This window comes from Spodoptera frugiperda, chromosome 21, assembly GCF_023101765.2.
Source record: "Spodoptera frugiperda isolate SF20-4 chromosome 21, AGI-APGP_CSIRO_Sfru_2.0, whole genome shotgun sequence".
NCBI lineage: Eukaryota > Metazoa > Arthropoda > Insecta > Lepidoptera > Noctuidae > Spodoptera > Spodoptera frugiperda.
In genome coordinates this window covers 6,806,890-6,829,625 of record NC_064232.1, presented here as the reverse complement: position 1 = coordinate 6,829,625, position 22,736 = coordinate 6,806,890, and the positions used below count along the sequence as shown (strand labels likewise).

At 39.1% G+C, this 22,736-nt stretch overlaps 1 protein-coding gene across 1 annotated transcript; it reads left to right on the top strand.

Annotated features, from left to right (window-relative positions):
* The first annotated feature begins 272 nt into the window (after window positions 1-272).
* On the top strand, window positions 273-22,736 carry LOC118280485 (SID1 transmembrane family member 1-like). Its single transcript, XM_050701886.1, has 20 exons — window positions 273-560; window positions 2,474-2,543; window positions 3,004-3,100; window positions 4,577-4,699; window positions 6,324-6,703; window positions 7,547-7,630; window positions 8,409-8,581; window positions 9,689-9,837; window positions 10,347-10,398; window positions 10,703-10,812; window positions 11,919-12,030; window positions 13,801-13,912; window positions 14,385-14,567; window positions 15,108-15,228; window positions 16,152-16,274; window positions 17,247-17,363; window positions 18,477-18,609; window positions 19,197-19,322; window positions 20,452-20,530; window positions 21,725-22,736. Exons 1-20 carry the CDS (start codon window positions 454-456, stop codon window positions 21,899-21,901), a joined length of 2,628 nt encoding a protein of 875 aa, XP_050557843.1. The 5' UTR covers window positions 273-453; the 3' UTR covers window positions 21,902-22,736.

Sequence of the window (22,736 nt, the reverse complement as noted above, 5' to 3'; positions counted from 1 at the left end):
ATAACTGAAACCTTTCTAAATGAAATATGTAATAACAAATGAATTTGTATTTTTACATACATGCTACTAAATGAATTTTTATAAAATGACAAAACTAATCTTCTTTAATCAAATTTTTATATGATTTTAGTCCAAAATCTCAGAAATACTAAACAAAAATAAATTTCATTATAGCTAGATTTAATTCGTATGTTGATTTCGATTATTAGTCGATTCCAAAACTTACTAAAATAAATCATACAAACACTTCCTTACAACGTTTTGACGTTTCGATTTGACAAATTCACTGATAAATCAATCGTGTTTGTAAAAATATCTCGTTTTCTTCGCTTGTTTGGCTCACAAATGGGGTTTTCCCTGAAGAATTTAAAATTTAATCGAGATTAGTGCTTAGAATACTTAGTAAATGACTCAATTCCACCATAAAACAGTTTAGTGCCGGCAAATCGGATCATGGCGGTCTTAGGATGGATGAAATTCGTATTTTTGTTCAGCTTTCCTTATTTGTGTTTGCAAGAAACAATAAACAAAGGAGGAATAATATTCCACTATAATAATACGTAAGTCTAAAAGTTGACTGTTGGCTGTATGTTGCATATCTTTGCCTTACTTCCTCTACTTGTTATCTTTTTTTAAAACACAATAGAAATTTAAAAATAAAAAATCTGCTGATGATTCATTTTTCTCAATTTCGTTCGTTGCCTCTATTATTACTATTCTACAATGAAACATCTTAATATTTAATTTTAAGGAGATTACTAGCAAACATAATTAAATATGACAAAAATAATATTTATTAAGGAATTTCACAATGATGGTCTTATAATTATATTTAGGTGTTAAATGTAGCGCCAGTCTCCAAGCTAGGATGATTCTGTATCTTAGATGTAAACATTTTGTTTAGTAGGATGTTTGAAGAAATAATAAATATTAAGATATCAATGGTAACAAAAATAATTTGTTATTGGTTCTTCTATTTCTAATTGAATGTTAATTTGACCTATTTGTAATTAGGAAACCAATTAAAAACTATTATGCATTGAGGGCCTAGTATGACTATGTATGACAAGATTATAATGTTAGCCGTCAGGTCCATTCAATCAAGCCAATCAGAGTGCGCAATGCGGTATAGTTTTAATAGTTAAACATAAAACGAACTTGCTCTGGGCCCTCAGTTAATTGTCTATATAAGGAAGGTTTAGTTGTTTTATTTATAATACAATAACTACCTTATTGGTTGAGTGGCATGCTGATATATGGCTGCTGTGTTAGTGGTTTAAGATATTTCGAAAATTTTAGTAATAGCACAGGGTTTAATAGGCCCAGCTACTTTTACATAGGACTCATAATATAACTGGAAAAGTGTGTTACATTGCATGTATAAGTGTTAACTCTGCCTACCCCTTTGGAAACCTTTTTGCACAGCATAAATCACAATAACTGATCTTGTTCTCAATTTAGTTAACCTTGTTAACAGATTTCTCTTCTAAAATCAGATATTAGAGGTAATACGAAGTCGACACTCGTTAATCTGAAACTTGAGGGACGGATGTTCAAATTATCATATGGTTCGAAATTTGAATTTGTCTCATTTTCGGTGCTGACCTCTGTAAGATGTGAGATTATACTGTCCCTTTCTCTCTGCAACGTTGAATCAACAAGTTATTTGATTTACTTTTTCATTCAAATTACTGAATTTAAAAAATGTTTTGATTAATTTCTAAATAGGTATAAAGAGATTTTCTAGGGACGTAGTGATAACTTTACATATTTACATTTTTAATATTATTTTATTTAAAAAAAAATAATTTTAAATAAATATATGTGATAAATATAACTAGGTAGACTGTCACCTCATTACGCAGCTGAGGAAGAAATTATTATCAAAAAGCAATAAATAAGTAAATAAAATAAAGAGTACAATGACTACCTAGTACCTTGTAATGAACAACGTTAGATAACAATATTTATATTGTTTTATCTAGAAAACGTATGATGATTCATATTTATATAGGGTGACTGGTAATTAGTGAACGATATTTAAACACGTGATTGTACTGATGATTACAAACAACTTTCCCAAAGAAACTTTTTTGTATAAGTACTCATTAGTTTTATTCTTATCACTATTGTGATAAAACGACATTTCGCGCGCGCGTGCTTTCGCATGATCAGCTGTTAGCAGCGAGGCACCCGCGTCCGCATTATCGGAAGATTAGTAGGTATATTGGACGCGCGCCTGTTAATGAATTTTTGTTGTTTGCGATAAAAAATAAAACTAATGAGTATACAAAAATAAAAGGGCTATCCTCGGGTTAAATTATATAGTTTTAAGACATATGTTTTGTCTATCTTTTTGGAGAGCGTGGCATTTTGTTATAATTTATATAATTTAAACTAGTATAGCCTTTCACCATTAATTTACGTAATTTATAGTTAATTTTGTTATATACTAATATATTTTTTGTTTCAGATATAAATATGATGTACCTTACACGGTGGCTGTGAATAAAAGCACGGAATACATACTGGAGTTTGGAGGGGTGAGTAGTAATCCATCCATTGTCATCATCATAATTATCAGCCACATGATGTATTATGCCAGCCACAACTACTTGTCACCATACTACCACATGATGTCCATTGTCCACTGCTAACCAAGGCTTATTCCATCTGGTGCTTCATCTTAAAACCAATCTCAATGTCAATGAATTACATTACTGCCGCAATCAGAGACATTTAATGATTACTTAAACTATTCCTTAGTAACGATTTTGTATCGAAATAATTTTTTAAGGACTGGGTTAAGTAATCATTAAATGACTCTAAGTGTGGCAGTTACTTTGCTTAACTTAGTTAATCAACGTCCGATTTATAATTTTTATCTTACCAAAACTGCTAATTACAATTGCCTCTTTAAAAATATTACACTTTTAAATAAACTCTCAAACAGTAAGTCACCGATAGATGGCGTTGTCCTAAACTTTTCACCTTTGTTTCCAGGAGTTGGAAGCGTACGATACTCCAGCGAGAGTGACCGTTGCCAGTGACTTCGCTAATAAAACATATCCGCTGTTCATCACTGCTAGGCAACAGAAAGGTATGTGCGTTTGTTTGGGTGAAATATTAAGAAAAAACACCTGTAATATGATTACAGACGAATAGGTTTTCTGGAGCTGCGGACTACCTAGCGGGTTTACCGGGGCTCCGGCTCGACAGGCAGGAGTAGGAACGGGGTGGTTTTTAGTCAGTAAGAGTCTGACACTCTCTCTCGCCTCGCCCAAGGCGGGAGAAGTCTTTGGATGATTTCCCCCCCTCAAAACATAAATAAATAAAAAAAGACGAATAGGTTTTGTGTTCGAAACTCAGTCAGAATTAGGAATTTAAAAGAAGTGATAAACTCAGAAGTTGGGCTCGATGAACACTCAAAAATAGCCTTTACAGGTTCAGTAACTTTAAAGGTTCAGGTTTATTAGAGAGCGCAGCTGGCTCTCTTGGCTTTAACGAAAACGAAACGAGAGCGCGTTCGCGGCTCAGATTGGCCGGCTTGAATGAACCAACCAATCACAACACCGAACTCGCTCTCGTTTTGATCTTGTTCAACGTAAAACAAACTCGTACTAAAGGTACAAATTAAAAAGTCTTGTTCATACAAATTCGTACTAAGCCCTCTGATTGGCCAGCGCGAATGAACCAACCAATCACAGTGCCGAACGCGCTCTCGTTTGCAACTCGTTTAACGTAAAACAAACTCGTACTAAGAGTTTATTTATTTATTTGATGGGGGAAAATCATCCAATGACTTCTCTCGCCTTGGGCGAGGCGGAAGGAGTGTCAGACTCTTACTGACTAAAAACCACTCCGTTCCTACTCCTGCTTTTCGAACCGGAGTCCCGGTAAACCCGCTAAAAAGTTCGCAGCTCCAGATCAAGCATCAGCCCTACTGGGCCCCACTGAATGGTTTTAATGAACAAAACATTTATTCCTGCCTCAATGGCCGACTGGTTGCAAGTGCGACCGCCGGGCAAGGGGTCTCGGGTTCGATTCCCGGGTCGGGCGAAGTATTACTGGGCTCTTTTCGGTTTTTCGAAAATTTCTCAGTAGTAGTACGGAGTCTGGAATTGTGTCCAGTATATGGCAATAGGCTCACCACCTATTACATGGGACTTATAACACAAAAGGTGAAATGTGGGTGTACATTGTATAGCGGCATTACGTGTCGTAATGAGCACTTCTGCTTACCCCTTCGGGGATAAAAGGCGTGATGTTGCTTTTTACTAAGAAATGTGGAATTTTCATACATTTCTTATTTACAAATCATTAGTCAAATAATTTAAGCGTTAAACAAACTCGTATTAATCCCTCTGAATGGATTTAATGAATAAAACATTTTTTTTCTTTAAAAAAACGTTGCCCCACACTAGGATTTTCTCCTGTGTCGTGGGTGCGTTTACAAACATACAAGTTCACATACACATGACACCCAGACCCGAAACAACAATTTGTGGATCACACAAAGAGTTGCTCCGTGCGGGAATCGAATCGAAATAAAACATTGTTTCCTTCTGTTTTCCAGGAGTATTCTCATGGCAACTGCCAATGATAGTTCAGACTCCGGTCAGCCTGGAACAGTTCACCAACATATCCCGCACGCTCTGCCCACATAACAACATGTTTACGGAGGATGAAGATACTTGTGGTGAGTTGTGCTTAGATTAAGTGGCATTTTTTGTATAATACTTCGCTTTTTTTTGTTATATTTCGTAACGGCATCAATCGGTTTTGGTAGAATTTTAACGAATATGTACGAATGCTGTGAAAAAAATTAAAAAAGAGACAAAACCTTTATCTTAAAGTGAGTTAGTGAGTTAATGAGTGACTGTGAGTTTGAATAAGAGCGGGTAAACGAGTAGACGGATCACCTGATGGTAAGCAATCGTCTCCGCCCATGGACACTTGAAACACCAGAGGCGTTGCCGGCCTTTTGGGGGTTAGGAATTATAAAAGTTGTTGAGGAAGATTGGGAAGGGGGTAATTGGGACTCTAATAACCTCACTCACACAACGCAAGCGTTGTTTCAACCTGTCGGTTTTCTGTGAGACCGTGGTATCACTCCGATCGAGCCGGCCCATTTGTGCCGAAGTATGGCTCTCCCACACTTTATAAGAGTGAGAGTGAGTGAGTTAGTAAAAGTGTGTGTGTATGTGCGTATATGTGTGTATTGTGAGTGGTAGCAGAAAAATAGTTATGCTTTTTCCTCTCCTAATATTGCTTACATAATACCTAGTTTAGTTTTTATTTATCCAATAGATTTAAGCCATTAATGCCTTACATATAGATAAGGTACAAAAAACCAACGCCCTGCTTTCTAAGTAAAATTCCGACTTTTCCGACTTTTTGTGACTCATCCGACTTTTCCGTAATTACCGACTTTGTCGACTCCCTTATATAATTTGACTTCTCTTTTTGTTCACGCTGACTTAGTCGATGGGAAACGGATTAGAGTCTACTGTGGCCCACTTATACGTAAATATATATAATTTATAACACATTTTTTTATATATTTATATTATAATAATTATAATTTGTAAGTGTACTTAGATTTTTGGTGACCCTGTGAGTTTAAAAGTTTAATAGTTGATGACAGCCCTATCAGGTCTGATTATAACTAAAGAGTATATCTAAGTTTACTTAGCTGTTTAGGAAGAAGCAATTTTTTACTTGATAAAATGATTAACATTTTTGGTAGAAATTTGAAATGAAGGTGACCACCAAGGTAGTTTTGGGTTCGATTCCCGGACACGTATAAAATATTTACTGACTTTTTTAAACTAACTTAAAATCACGGTTTACTCACGTAAATGGACTCTTCATCATGAGCGGCGTGCGTAGACGGCGACGTTGCGCAGCCTATGCATAAGCCTGTTATAATTAATTTTGTAATAACTTTTATTCCAAAATTTTGTCCTATGTTACCAACCACTATTACATGGGACTCATAACATAAATAGTGAAAAGTGGGTGTTACATTGTATACATATATCACTCACCTAGTAATATATTGTTTACGTGTTTAGAAGTGCATATTTATCTATTTATTTCCATATTCATGAAGTCCAGAGAGGTCGTAAGTATCATTATACCATTATTGTAGTTTCCCACCTCACGCACGTAAAACAACGGTTCATTGGTCAGTAAACTAAAAACTAAACAAGTCAGGTAAACTATGAATACCGTAAATGTGCCAATATATTACTAGGTGTGTTATATGTGCACCTCTGTCTACCCTCATTTGTATGTAAAATTCCATTTTTCTCTTCCAGACGTTTCAACCCAGAACACACCAATTATCCACCTAACCTCGTCATCACCGGATTCCATAAACGTAACCATATTGGTTGAGACCGTCCAAGACTTTTTCGTCAGGTTGAATTCAACCACCAATCTAACAATTACGCCAAGTCAACCTATGTACTACTTTTTTCCGTTCGACCAATCGAATAATTTAGATTTGAGCTACCAACATGCTAAAAGGAAGTATTTGTGTAATCAGATGGATGAAAATGAAGGTACTAGTTTTCATAGGTACCTTTTAAGGTCTAATTTTGAGACTAGAAGCTGGATGTCTAGACCTAAAAGCGTCATTGTCATGATTGAGTCTGATGACGATATATGTGCTGTCGTTTCTATACAGAATTTTTCGGTGAGTAAAATTATTCTTAATAATAATTATTGTTTTAATATGAGTATTATTAATTTTAAAAATAATTGTTTGTTGATAGTAGAATAGAATATACTTTTGACTGTTGTTACTCTTCTCGTGGGTATCTGATACCCCTCCTTTTTGAGGGGGAGGGGAATCATCCAATTACTTCTCTTGATTTGGGCCTAGGCAAGAGGCGTCAGACTCTTACTGACTAAAATCCAGCTCGTTCCTATTTCTCCTGCTTTTCGAGTCGGAGTCCCGGTAACCGGCTAGGCAGTCCGCAGCTTCGGGTCTGATACCCCCTTTTTTTTTGAGGAGGGAAAATCATCCAATGACTGCTCCACCCTTGGGTGAGGCGGGAGGGAATGACAGACTCTTAACTGACTAAAAACTACCCCGTTCCTGGGTGGTTTTCCGAAAAACGTTAACTTATATTTAACAAATCCAAATTCTCCCGCGTTATTAAGCATCGTGGTAGCTTATTATCATCCTAATTTTTATTGGATTTGTTGAGCATAATGACGCAGTTAACATTTTGTGATTTTTTCGGAAAACCAAAAAACTCCTACTCCTGCTTTTCGAGCCGGAGCCCCGGTAAACCCGCTAGGTAGTCCGCAGCTCCGGTTCTGATACTTCTAAGGCCCTCTCTGATAAACCAGAACCTTTTCAACTATGTTCTCTAAAATCCTGTACATCGTAGAAGCTCTGTTATGTAGAAAAGGCTCATAGTCAGTTTCTTCGGGAAAGTAGTTTGTAATCATGAGTACAATCACGTGTTTAAATATCGTTCACTAATTACCAGTCACCCTATATGAAAAATAACCCCTCTTTTCATTACAGTGTCCAGTTTTCGATAACGAGAGAGATATTCTATATGATGGGTATTATTTGACTATGACGAGAAGAGGAGGGATCACACTAACTGTAAGTATATTTTTAAGTTAATAATTAACTACAAGCAAACTCAATCTTCACCTGGGTATTAGTCACCATTTTAAGTGTGGGAGAGCCATGCTTCAGCACTGCTGGGCCGGCTCGACCGGAGTGATACCACGGCCTCACAATAAACCGACGTGAAACAACGCTTGCGTTGTGTTTCGTTGTGTGAGTGAGGTTACCGGAGGCTCAATTACCCCCTTCCTAATCCCCGTTGCACCAACAATCCTTAAATTCCTAACTCCCAAAAGTCCGGTAACGCGCTTGTAACGCCTCTGGTGTTTTAAGTGTTCATGGGTGGCGGCGATTGCTTACCATCAGGTGATCCGGCTGCTCGTTTACTGGCTTATACCATAAAAAAATCTTTTCTTTTTTTTGCAATTTCTTTGCAACGTCACGCCTTTTATCCCCGAAGGGGTAGACAGAGGTGCACATTACGCCACGTAATGCTGCTATACAATGTACACCCACTCTTCACCCATGTAATAGGGGTGAGCCTATTGCCATATACTCAGCACAATTACAGATTCCTTGCTACTACTGCGAAATTTTCGAAAAGCCCAAAATAGCTCAGTAATACTTTAACCAACCCGGGAATCGAATCCGAGATCCCTCGTCCGCAAGTTGCACTTGCGATCACTCGACCAACGAGGGGCGATTGCTTACCATCAGGTGATCCGTCTGCTCGTTTGCCCCCCCTATTCCATAAAAACAAATCCTTCTCTTTTTTGTTGACTCACAAAATTACTTTTTTCTCCAATTTCAGCAAGACACATTCCCAGTAGGATTCTACATAGTATTCATAGTGAAGACGTCTGACGAGGATTGTACGGAGAAAGGTGGCAATGCCACCCTCCCCCACGTGGCGCAGTACCTGGGCTGGTCTCAGGAGGAGCAGGTACAGGTGGTCACCAACGATGGGAGAGTGAAGACCTTCAGGTAAGTTGGTGGTCAGACCAGTTATTTAGTATAGTCTTCGGCACGTAACTTGGCAATTTTTTTTTAATAGTGAGTACCACGGCCTCACATAAAACCGACGTGAAACAACGCTTGCGTTGTGTTTCGTTATGTGAGTTGAGTTACCAGAGGCCCAATTCCCCCTTCCCAATTTTCCCCATCCTCATTCCCGAACAACAACCCTTAAATTCCTAACTCCCAAAAAGCCGGTAACGCACTAAAAATAGTAAGTTCCGCCAATCGCGCAGGGATTGATCCTCACAAGCATCGTGCGCAGACGCGGCGACGTTGCGCTAATTATTAAACGTCCGCGCCCGCGTATTTTTAGTTAATAAAGTAATTTTCTTGAAAAAAATTATAACAAAATCTTGCCAAGTTATCTGCCAACCTTTATAAAATCATCCAATTACTTCTCCCGCCTTGGGCGAGGCGAGAGGGAATCTCAAACTCTTACTGACAATTTTCTCACGGAAACAAATACTTTCGAAGATATATCGATTTGAAATATCGCGTGACGTTAACGTTCTAGGTACGTTTAATATTTAAAATGACGTATTTGCTTACTCTTAAACTTTGATTTGTGCCATCTAAGTTATACGACAAAATAAAATTATACGTGTCTAATACTTTTTTCATTACCTAACTAACGAACTAAATAGATGTTTAATTGTCATACCCCGTCATCATCCCTATTGTAAATGTCACATATTATTAGGCTATTTTACAAACTAACTTAAAAGTAAAATAAAGAAATAAAAATGAAATAAAAATTGTCGTTAGGCATCGAAGTACTCGTCCGCATCGCTGTCATTGGGGAACGTTCCCAGAAGACTGGCCGCATTGCCACGTTGTATGGCAATGCTTATCTTCTGACCGAAGAAATAGCCAGCCTTCTCGTCACGCGTAGAATCGAATAGCTTACGTGCAATCTCTCTCTCTCTCTCTCTCCCTCTTCCCCCCTCTCTCTCCCTCTTCCCCCCTCTCTCCCCCTCCCCCCTCTCTCTCTCTCTCCCTCTCTCTCTCTCTCTATCTATCCTGTTTTTTACTATGCACATTACGATATGATATGACATAGTATCAATATGACAGTTTCAGAATAATACAAACGATATCGTACCAGGAGTATGCGATAGCGGCGGGCGCGGCGCTGGCATTCTTCGGCTCGTTCTACGTGGCCTTCGTCATAGCCGTGCTGTGTCGCAAGCGGATACAGCGCACTGCTGAACTTAGCGAAGAAGGTATTTTATTGTAGTTTAACACATTCAGTGCCACCAACACGCCCAGAGAGTCCACGTAAATTTAATTCCAGAACCGTAGAGTCGCACCCTCTATGCAATTCTTTAGATTAGGGTATCTTTAGTCTTCAGTATTATTTTAAGCAGAAAATACACCATGCATTTTGGAAAGAAATAGCAAAAACATTAAACTCGCAGGGCGAGTCTACGGCATTCAAATAATATATACGAATAAAATTTACATGGACTCTCCGGGCGAGTCAGTGGCATTGAATGTGTTAAATTATTTTTTTACGGTATAAGCCGGTAAACGAGCAGACGTATCATCTGATGGTAAGCAATCGCCGCCGCCCATGCACACTTGAAACACCAGAGGCGTTACAAGTATGTTGCCAGCTTTTGGGGGTTAGGAATTCAAGGGTTGTTGTTCGGGAATCGGGGATTACACACTCCGGTAAACTCCTATATTATAACGTTCATCAGCTAATAATTAGTATATTTCCCCCCCACAGAAGGCCACCTCACCCCCCCAATAGTCCCCCACGACGCGGGGAACATAGCGCCCACACTTATATAACGTTGATCTATACTTACTTACTAATATTATAAAGCTGAAGAGTTTGTTTGTTTGTTTGAACGCGCTAATCTCCGGAACTACTGGTCCGATTTGAATAATTATTTTTGTGTTGGATAGTCCATTTATTGAGGAAGGCTATAGGCTAAAACATCACGCTATGACCAATAGGAGCCGAGCAGAGCGGGTGAAACCGCGCGGAAGTAGCTAGTCAGTTATAAAATTGTATGTTTCCCCCCACAGAAGGCCACCTCACCCTCCAATAGTCCCCCACGACGCGGGGAACATAGCGCCGGCGGGGGCGACAAGGCGACGTCACGTCCACGTCGCAGACACCAGCGGGGAGAGCACCTCGCGGCAGTGTCTCGTGGGGGAGGGGGACATCTATACTTCTACACGGACAGGTACAAACATTTGCCACCGCTACTCTTCACGAGGGTGTCATATACCCGACCCTTAACACATTGAACGCCGTGGTGGTCACCGGTGACAGACGTTAGCGGAGGATTTTGGGTACAATTATTAACCACCACCATTCTTCTCGAAGGTGTCGTATACCCGACCCTTAACACATTGAACGCCGTGGTGGTCACCGGTGACCGACGTTAGCGGATGATTTGCCTTCAACAGTTTTCTATTGGCCGTCAAAGGCTTAACATCATACAGGGTTGCTCCGTGCGGGAATCGAACTTGCGCCAACTGTGCCGTCAAGTTTTGGGGGTTAGGGATTTGATTGTTGGGGATTGGGGTAATTGGGCCTCCGGTAACCTCACTCAGTTGTCGGTTTTCTGCTCGGCCGTGGTATCACTCCGGTCGAGCCGGCCCAGCAGTACTGAAGTATGGCTTTCCCACACTCGAAAAGGGCTTAAAATATACCACCGCTCCTCTTCAAGCGGGTGTCGTATACCTACTTAATAATGATAAAGTCAAGGTCAAATCATATATTCCAATTAAACCATAAACCATAAACACGTTGTAAACGAGCTGACGTATTACCTGATGGTAAGCAATCGCCGCCGCCCATGGACACCCAAAACACCAGAGGCGTTACAAGTGCGTTGCTAGCCTTTTGGGGGGTTAGGAATTGTTGGGGATTCGGGGATTGGGAAGATTGGAAGGGAGGTAATTTGGCCTCCGGTAACCTCACTCACACAACGACAACTCGAGAAACATTTTTAGATTAGATTATTATTATTGTCCCATAGTTTTGACGTCGTATTGTCGTTACATTGTTCCTACATATATATACAATAGGTAAATGATCAAATAATGTATCAGCCATCTTGTAAAAATCATTTTTTAAAATGTGTAACGATGGAGTTTCTTGCTCGTTCTTCTCCATTCGAAGCTACACTTTGGAACGAGCGCCTAGCTTCCCTGACAGACAGACTGACGGACAATTCAATTTGACGTTTCAAAAGTGCCTAATTTAGGATTAATTGAAATAAATGCTTTGACTTTGACTTTGATTTTTGTTCACTAATATTTTGTTTCCCTTTCCTCCCACTAGATGGCAGTTCGTCATCCGACACAGAATCCGACTTCTCGACGCTAGACGATGTGAATACCGACAAGGATATATACCGGCTTGGAGGGAAACTGTGTGTCGCCAACCTGGCTAGGTGAGATTGGCACTTATTGCTATGAAGATAAGGTGTAATTTAGCTTAGAATGTGTTTTACCTCCGCCACTCTTGTTGCTGGGTGTGTGATACCCAACTAGAAGTGTGTTAGATGTGAATACCGACAAGGATATATACCGGCATGGAGACAAACTGTGTGTTGCCAACCTGGCTAGGTGAGATTGGCACTTATTTATATGAGTGTAAGGTGCAATTTAGCTTGAACTTTTGATGGCCACTACTATTCTTCCTCTGGCTAGGTGAGTTTGGCACTTATTTCTATTGGTATAAGGTGTAGTTTTGCTTGTGGTACCCAACTATAGGAGTGTGACAGTGAAATAGATGTGAATACCGACAAGGATATATACAGGCTCGGAGGAAAACTGTGTGTCGCCAACCTGGCCAGGTGAGATTGGCACTTATTTCTATTAGTATAAGGTGTAGTTTAGCTTAATTATACTTTTGTTGTCCACTACTATTCTTCCCCTCGCTAGGTGAGTTTGGCACTTATTTCTATTGGCATAAGGTGTAGTTTTGCTTGTGGTACCCAACTATGAGTGTGTGACAGTGAAATAGATGTGAATACCGACAAGGATATATACCGGCTTGGAGGCAAACTGTGTGTCGCCAACCTGGCTAGGTGAGATTGGCACTTATTTCTATTGGTATAAGGTGTAGTTTAGCTTATACTTTTGTGAATGTGTTTTAATAACGCTACTCTTGTTGCTGGGTGTGTGATACCAACTATGAGTAACAAGGATATATATCGTCTCGGGGGCAAGCTGTGTGTCGCCAACCTGGCTAGGTGAGATTGGCACTTATTTCTATGAGGATAAGGTGTAGTTTAGCTTTTAATGTGATGTTGTTGTTTGTGTTATTTCTATCGCTACTCTTGTTGTTGGGTGTGTGATACTCAACTAAGCTATTATAGGGATGATGACGGGGTATGGAAATTAACGGAACGTCACGGGTTTTATCCCCTAAAGGGTAGGCAGAAATGCACATTGCAGCACGTAATGCAGCTATATAATGTACAAACACTTTTCACTATTGATGTTATAAGGCCCATGTAATAGGGGGTGAGCCTATTGCCAACCTGGCCAGGTGAGATTGGCACTTATTTCTATGAGGATAAGGTGTAATTTAGCTTGTAATGTTTTACTAACGCCACTCTTGTTGCTGGGTGTGTGATGACCCGACTAAGGGGTCTATAGTGATGATGACGAGGTATGAAAATTAATGTAACGTCACGCCTTTTATCCCCGAAGGGGTAGGCAGAAATGCCCATTACGGCACGTAATGCCGCTATACAATGTACACCCACTTTTCACCATTTGTGTTATAAGTCCCATGTAATAGGGTGTGAGCCTATTGCCACATACTGCGCACAATTCCAGGCTCCGTGCTATTACTGAGAAATTTCTCACCCCCTATTACATGGGACATTAAAAGTCAGTATCAGGATGATTTTCCCCCTAAAAAAAACTTACTTAATATTTATCCATTTTGAGTATTTATCCCAAAAGATAGCCAATCTATATCAACTAAATACAGCTTAAACCAATACATTATACAGTTATATTTAGAATTGAAACTTAAAACGGGATATTTACCATGTTTTTCAATATTTATGCGTTTCCGATATTTCGGCACTGTTGCAAGCGCCATGATCACAGATGAACTGAAAAAAAAAGTTATATTTATATTGATAACAAAAAAAATAATACAATAATTTTAATTACTTAAGTTTGTTTCTCCTTCCCCCCCCCAGATGTCGTCCCCGCGTCCTCTCGGCCCGGTCCAAGATGTATCTGTGGAACGTGCTCACAGTGGCCGTGTTCTACACCCTACCGGTCATACAGCTTGTTGTCACGTACCAACGGGTGAGTTATTAGTTATTATGGGTCCCGGTTGTAGCTCGAAAGTAGTCGGGTGTGCTCGAAATTGGTCGGGCGTGCTTGAAAAGTTTATGTTAGGTGTAATTATTATTAAACTAATAATATAGAATGAAGGAAAATGTATCTCTTAATTGGTCTCAAGTTCGATTTCTGTTTAATAATTAGTCAAGCTTGCTTAAAAATTTTACTTGTTAAATTTTATTTAATTTTAGCACAGATAAATAACGATAAAATAATATCATGATCCAATTAGGTCTACAGAATTAAAATTAATTGTTAATAAGGTAATTGGGCCTCTGATAACCTCACTCACACAACGAAACACAACGCAAGCGTTGTTTCACGTCGGTTTTCTGCTCGGCCGTGGTATTACTCCGGTCGAGCCGGCCCATTTGTGCCGAAGCATGGCGAGCCCACACTTACACCAAAAAAAGTAATTAATGTTTTTTCTTTGCAGCTCCTAAACCAATCAGGGAACCAGGACTTGTGTTACTTCAACTTCCTGTGCGCCCACCCCCTACTAGTACTATCTGACTTCAACCACGTGTATTCGAACCTGGGATACGTGTTACTAGGGCTGCTATTCCTCGCCCAAGTCTGGAGGAGACATAATACGCATCAGAATAAAACTGCTGAACAGGTTAGTTTGTACTTTGTTTTGTCGTAACGTTAGTCTTGTCGTGGGTGTGTGATACCCTGTGAAGACCAGATAGTAGCGCTTTCTGATAAACATGAACCTTTTAAACTGTAATCTTCAACCCAATGCCTTCAGGCTTAAGTCATTCTGTCTCCTGCATTAAATTCACCGAGGGAAGTGGAAACTATCGTTTTCTTTTTCTTCTCCTCTAATAATATCTTCTGATTTATTTCGTTGCGGGATCCAAGACAATCATTCATGTCCCTGGGACGTTGGACTTCAGTGTTCCGATATTTTCATGGTTGTATCTACCTCCTGTACTCCTGTGCACCAGGATCGGGACAGTGGTTGCAGCGGTTTTGGGAGACAGTGGTGGGCTTGTCCCAATAAAAAAAACTAATGTTCCCGTGGGTGTGTCATACCCGACGAAGGCCGGACAGCAGCGCTCCGATAAATATAACCCCTTTAAACTGAAATCTCTAGTTAATTTTGTATGTCTCCCGATAGTTATTATAAAAATATTATTATTCTTCTTGTTACCAGAAGGAACTAGGTATACCTCAGCACTTTGGCCTGCTGTACGCGATGGGTATAGCCCTGGTCAGCGAGGGTCTACTGTCCGCAGCCTACCACGTCTGTCCCAATAGCATGAACTTCCAATTCGGTGAGTGGTCACTATCACTACATAGTATAAAACAAAGTCGCTTTCTCTGTCCCTTTGTCCCTTTGTACGCTTAAATCTTTAAAACTACACAACGGATTTTGATGTGGTTTTTTTAATAGATAGACTGATTCAAGCGGAATGTTTTTATGTATGCGTAATATATCACCATTGCACCCATGCGAAGCTGGGGCGGGTCGCTAGTATTATGTAAATGTGAAAGTTTGTATGTATGTCTGTTACTCAACCACGTCAAAATGGCTGAACGGGTCGGGATGAAATTTGGAACAGGGGTAAACTATGGTCTAGAATAACATATACATTTTAAATGCTTTATCCGGTGAACGAGCAGACAGCTATCGCCGCCGCCCATGGACACTTGAAACACCAGAGGCGTACAAGTGTGTCTTTTGGGTCTTTGGGGATTAGGAATTTAAGGGTTGTTGGGGAATGGGGATTGGGAAAATTGGAACGAGGCTAATAGGGTAGATGACAAACTTTTATTTTAATGAAAGAAAGAAAGAAAATAAGTTTATTTGTACCATTAAAAAAAAACAATAAACATAAAAAAATATATTATGAATCATACAAAACACATTTTTTTTAATTTCTTAAACACGTATTTTTTATTTTCATACGGAAACAAATACTTTCGAAGATATATCGATTTGAAATATCGTGTGAAGTCACTTTTGAGTACGTTATATACTCAAGAGTGACGTAACTAGTTAGCTCCCACTCCTAAACTTTGACAGATTTTATGTAAGCATTGTTATCTTATATCACAAAATAAAAAAATACTTGTCTAATATATGGCGGACTAAATAGATTTTTAATTTTCATACCCCGTCATCATCCCTATTCGGCCTATAGACTAAAACATATAATATTAACATATTACATTTTGCTTGTCTGTATGTTTGTAGACACGTCGTTCATGTACGTGACGTCAGTGCTGTGCATGGTGAAGATCTACCAGTCGCGCCACCCCGACATCAATGCGCGCGCGCACGCCACCTTCGGGGTGCTCGCGCTCATTATATTTATTGGTGAGTTTATATTATATTTTATATCATCATCATCATCATCATCAGCCGAGAGACGTCCACTGCTGAACAAAGGCCTCCCCTTAGTCCTCCACGTAGAACGACAAGCCGCCACCTGCATCCACTGGCTCCCCGCCACTCTGACGATGTCGTCGGTCCACCTAGTGGGAGGTCTGCCCACGTTGCGTCTTCCGTCTTCCGTCTTCTTATTTTATATAGTATCTTATTTATATTGTAGTAGGTTTTGTTAAACTTGTACAATATTTAGGGGATTTATAAGGTTTTGAAATTGATGGTTGAGTTTCCAATGTCACATCTTTTATCCTCGAAGGGGTAGGCAGAGGTACACAATGTACACACACTTTGCACCATTTGCGTTATAAGTCCCATGTAATAGGGGGTGAGCCTATTGCCATATATCGGGCGCAATTCCAGACTCCGTGCTACTACTCAGTTTTTTTTTCGAAAAACCGAAAAAATCCCAGTGATACTTTGCCCGACCCGGGAATCGAGACCCCTTGTCCGGCAATCGCACTTACGACCACTCGACCAACGAGGCAGTCAAAAGTGCGTTTATGTTATAAAATTGTATATTTTTATAATTTACTAGCAAACTCTCGTTCGAAGCTCGAAACTCCGTTTCGCCATCGATGTTTTTCCCTGTTTTCTTGCTTTTCTCTGGAATCGTAGTTCTGAAGTTATAGCGTCAGGAAGGAAAACCCGACTTATTTTTATATTATAAATTATATTATCGGCTTACTCACGTTATTGTTTGACTTAGGAACTCCACTATTTTCAAGCCATGCTAGCTAAGTTCATATTCACGGGCAGCATTCCGCGACTCACGACTCGGCGATCGCCGCGTTAACAGTTACGTGAGTAAACCGATAACATATATTATAATAATTAATTTAGTATGTCTCACGAAGATTACAATAAAATTATATTATTATAGATTTATTTTGTCGTGTCCAGGTCTAGTGGGCGTGCTGAACGCGAACTTCTACTTCTGGATCGCGTTCACGGTGCTGCACCTCGTCACCTGCCTCGTGATGACCTTCCAGATCTACTACCTCGGGAGATTCAAGCTAGGTGAGTCACATATTGTCCAAGTCAGTGCCAAACACCAACGCAATGCATCGTTCATGTCTTACACACACATATAAACATCTAATACAGTCCACTTATTTTCTACCCATTTGTATTAAATCAGCTGTTAAAGAAACGAAAAACAACCCTCAACCAAAAGTGCACCTTATTGCCGTGAACACATATCATTGTGGACAATTAGGAATTATTATTTTCCACCAGAGATGTGCTATGTAGCTATGCTACGAAGATGTAATTGCTAAGCTGTGAAACTATGTGACCGTTTCCACTGATACTAAGCTGTGTAGCTGTGCGAGGAAGATGCGCAGCTCGAGTATGCGATGTATCGATAGTAGGGAAGTCATCCATAGCACGCATCTTTCCATATTAAAAAACATAGCTTAGCTGAGCCCATTTCCAGTAGAACTTAGGTATGTATACCAATGAATATGACTGTTGGAAACCAAACACATCCACAGCAATGTAGCATAACACGTGTATGATGGAAAAACATCCTAATTCGAAGTCTGATGATTTTCATGATGTTTTTAGTGTTAAAATTCAGAATTTTCACATCTAACTTTTACTATGATTCACTTGGTAAATCTTAAGATTAGGCATTTTAGAAAAAAATAATGTAAAGTGGTTTACTAAAATAAAAAGATCTGCCGGATCTCATGAGAGTTTGTATGTGTGTATGTATGTTTGTTTTTCTTTCACACAAAAAAATATTGCGGACTAGAATTTTTATTTCGTGTTATTCTGAATAACACATACACCACTAGTAAAAACAAGGCGTTTTATAAGCAAAGTTTTTTTTTATGTTATAAGCCGGTAAACTAGCAGTTGGATCACCTGATGGTAAGCAATCGCCGCCGCCCATAGACACCTGAAACACCAGAGGCGTTACAAGTGCGTTGCCAGCCTTTCGGGAGTTAGGAATTAAAGGGTTGTTGGGAAATCAGGAATTGGGAAGGGGGGTAAATGGGCCTCCGGTAACCTCACTGACACAATGCAACACCGACACAACACAACACGTGTTGTGTAGGCCGTGGTATCACTATATTTTTTATTCTATGTTATTCCGATTAACACATACGCCGTTTATCCCCCCAGACGGCGGGCTGGTATGTCGCGCGGCCCGCGAGCTAGTGTCGCGCCCCCTGGCCGCCATCACGCCCACCCACTGCGGACGCTGTGTGTTGCTCATCATTGCCAACCTGTCCAACTGGGCTATTGCTGCTTATGGGTGAGTAGCCTTATAATTTATACTATTAAACCATTTTATTGTATAAAAAAACTAGGACAAGTATTGTCTCAGAATGTAAAACTTATTTCAATTTTTGAAGAATTTCTCAGTGGTAGTACGGAGTCTGAAATTATGCCCAGTATATGGCAATAGGCTCACCTCCTATTACATGGGATGATGGGACTTATAACACAAATGGTAAAAAGTAGGTGTACATTGTACAGTGGCATAATTTGTACGTCTGTCTACCCCTTCGGGGATAAATGGCGTGACTCTCCAATTTTCACCATTTGTATTATAATTCCCATGTAATAGTTGGTGATCCTGTTATCTGAAATTATTTGTTTGTAATTACACTGACATTTTACTTCTGTGTCCTAGTTACATTTTATGTGTGAACTCATGTGTATCTGTGTGAACTTATCCGCAATACAGGAAAAATCTTCCTGTGGGACAATGTTAAAAAAACATTGTTTTTTTAATCCCGATAGTCCGGAATTCGGGAACTACTAAATAGAAATTTTGTAAATCTAACAACTTGAAAAGCTAATAAATTGTAATATATAATTATAAATATTTTCCTACAGAGTGGCCCAACACAGTCGTGACTTCGCGTCCCATCTACTCCTTGTCCTCATGAGCAACCTCTTCCTCTACACATTGTTCTACATCGTCATGAAGTTGCTCAACCGGGAGTCGATCCGGTGGTACAGGTATGTATATTCCATTTCTCCATCACTACATAGTCTATACTAATATTATAAAGCTGAAGAGATTGGTTGTTTGTTTGTTTATTTGAATGCGCTAATCTCCGGAACTACTGGTCCGAATTGAATCATTATTGTGTTGCATAGTCCATTTATCGAGGAAGGATATAGGCTATAAAACATCACGCTATGACCAATAGGAGCCGAGCAGAGCGGGTGAAACCGCGCGGAAGTAGCTAGTATAAAATAAAGTCGCTTTCTCTGTCCCTATGTCTCTTTGTACGCTTAAATCTTTAAAACTACGCAACGGATATTGATGCGGTTTTTTTAATAGATAGAGTGATTCAAGAGGAAGGTTTATATGTATAATACATGCATAATATATCACCATTGCACCCATGCGAAGCTGTGGCGGGACGCTAGCAGTTTTACTTACTGCTCGGCTCCTATTGATCGTAGCGTGATGTTTTATAGCCTATAACCTTCCTCGATAAATGGACTATCTAACACAAAAATAATTATTCAACGAGTAATTCCGGAGATAAGCGCGATAAAAAAGAGACTTTTGAGTTTTTTTATGGTATAATTACAAGTGCGTTACCGGCCTTGTGGCGGTTAGGAATGTAACTAGAGGGGGGGGGTAATTGGGCCTCCGGTAACCTCACTGACACAACGAAACACAAGGCAAGCGTTGTTTCACGTCGTTTTTCTGCTCGGCCGTGGTATCACTCCGGTCGAGCCGGCCCAGCAGTGCCGAAGTATGGCTCTCCCACACTTAAAAGCTTTATCTATTATAAGTATAATTAGTTAATTTTGTCTTAATTATTATTTTAGTATGTTTATTACACATAATTAATTTAGTATCTTTACTAATATTATAAAGCTGAAGAGTTTATTTGTTTGTTTGTTTGAACGCGCTAATCTCCGGAACTACTGGTCCGATTTGAATAATTCTTTTTGTGTTGGGTAGTGCATTTATCGAGGAAGGCTATGGGCTATAAAACATCACGCTATGACCAATAGGAGCCGAGCAGAGCGGGTGAAACCGCGTAGAAGTAGCTAGTCATACATAATAATTAATTTAGTATGTCTCACGAAAGTTACAATAAAATTAATTCTGTCTGTTTGTCCACAGCTGGGTGTTCATAGCGCTGACATACTCGATATGGTTCGGATCCAGTTACTTCTACTTAGACCAGAATACTAATTGGGCCGTGAGTATATTATTCATTTCTATAAACCACTAACATTAGAACTTGAGACGGGATATTTACCATGTTTATTTATGTGTATGAGTTTCCGATATTTCGGCACTGTTGCAAGCGCCACGATCACCGATGTAACTGGAGTATATGCGGGTGGATGTTTATGGGCAGATATTTGTAAACTAGGCAATTTACTAATAGGGTAGATGACTAATTTTTATTTCAATATCCGTCTTGTAGATTATTTTAAAATATTAGACACGTATTTTTTATTTTCTTACGGAAACAAATACTATCGAAGATATATCGATTTGAAATATCGCGTGACGTCACTGCTAGGTACGTTTTATACGTAGAAATGTCGTATTTGCTCCCACTCTTAAACTTTGTTTCGTTTTATCTAAGTATTGTTATCTTATATGACAAAATATAAAATACGTGTCTAATATTTTTTCATTACCCAACTGACGTACTAAATAGATTTTGAATTTTTATACCCCGTCATCATCCTTATGGGCCATTCATAAATTACGTCACACGAATTTCATGATATTGACCCCCTCCCCCGTCCTTGTCACAATTGGTCACATTTGTGAGACCTCCCTAGTGTGACGTCACATTTTATAATTTTACATCTAGATTTCTTTGAGTGTTTCGATAATAGTTACAAGTTAGTGTTTTAACAGTTAGATTATAATTCCTCCTGCTCCCTTGTCACTTCAAGTCATACTTCGTCGACCCCCTCCCCCCTTAGCGTGTAACGCAATTAATGGATGGCCCCTATTACAAAAAAGACGTTGGTTTATTTTACGGTTTAACTAATTACTAAAACTAGTAGTCGAAATTCGAACATATACGATTTAATTTACAATACCACTTAACATACGTTCAAGGATAATTTTTATTTAACGAATTGCTATTAGTTTTGTAAAATTCAAATTAATATATTCCGACGCATCATGAACAGGAAAACTCTATTCATATGAGACGTGAGAAAATACGATCAGATACTATGCATGGTAGTGTGTGTAATGTTTTATTTATTGATTTAATGTACTTTATAAGCATTATTTTTGAAAAATATTAGCGTTCTGCACTTCTCCTACACATAAACTATAAGTGTACCAAATTTTATGCTCCAATTTTCGTAAAAAGGGGTCCAAAGTTTTTGCATCACGTATTAATATATAAATTTCTTTGCAGTTAACTCCAGCGCAGTCTCGCCAAAGCAACCGCCAATGCTCCCTACTCCAATTATACGACTCTCACGACATCTGGCACTTCCTGTCGTCAACTGCGATGTTCTTCTCGTTCAACATGTATTTAACCATAGACGATAACCTCTCTAGGACGCCTAGAAGCAATATTATGGTGTTTTAATTTTAAAATCTTAAAAAAATATGTTTTATGTGGTCCAATTCTTCCTCCCCCTTTGTAATTGTCTAGTCTACTAATGTACCCAGTTTTCCAATCCCGCAATTACAAAATCCTCTGTAACCCTTACCCCTACCTCCCTCCCTCTGCTACCCCCTACCCCTCAATCCCCCAATGAAATTAAATGAAATCTATTTCCTTCATTCATATTCATTTCATTTCATTTCATTGATCTCCCGATCCCCGGATCCCTATTTTCTATGGGGGTTGGTAATCCAACCCCCTTCCCCTCAATTGTTCGATCCCCCAATCCCTCAATAGAAAATTTTATCGAGGCTTATTTTTTATTTTTGTGAATGATAAATTATTATTTTAATGCATGATTATTTTTGTAAAAGAAATATTATTTAATTTTAATTGATAATGTTGTAATAATTTTATGTTTTGTATTGATTATGTGATTTTATGAGGTTTTTAAAACGGGTTATTCTAGATTTAGGTTAACCCCTATTACATGGGACTTATAACATAACTGGTGAAAAGTGGGTGTTACATTGTACACCTCTGTCTACCCCCTTTTAGCGATTTTAAACGAAATTTAAATTACATATCTTTGTATATATATATATATATTTAATTGGTATAATAACTATTAAAAAAAACATTAAAAAATATAAAAAGCAGTAGCCCACCAGTAATGGGAGAAATCCAAGCTATCCGGAGCTGCGGACTACCTAGCGGGTTTACCGGGGCTCCGGCTCGACAAGCAGGAGTAGGAACGGAATGGTTTTTAGTCAGTAAGAGTCTGACACTCCCTCTCGCCTCGCCCAATGAGAGAGAA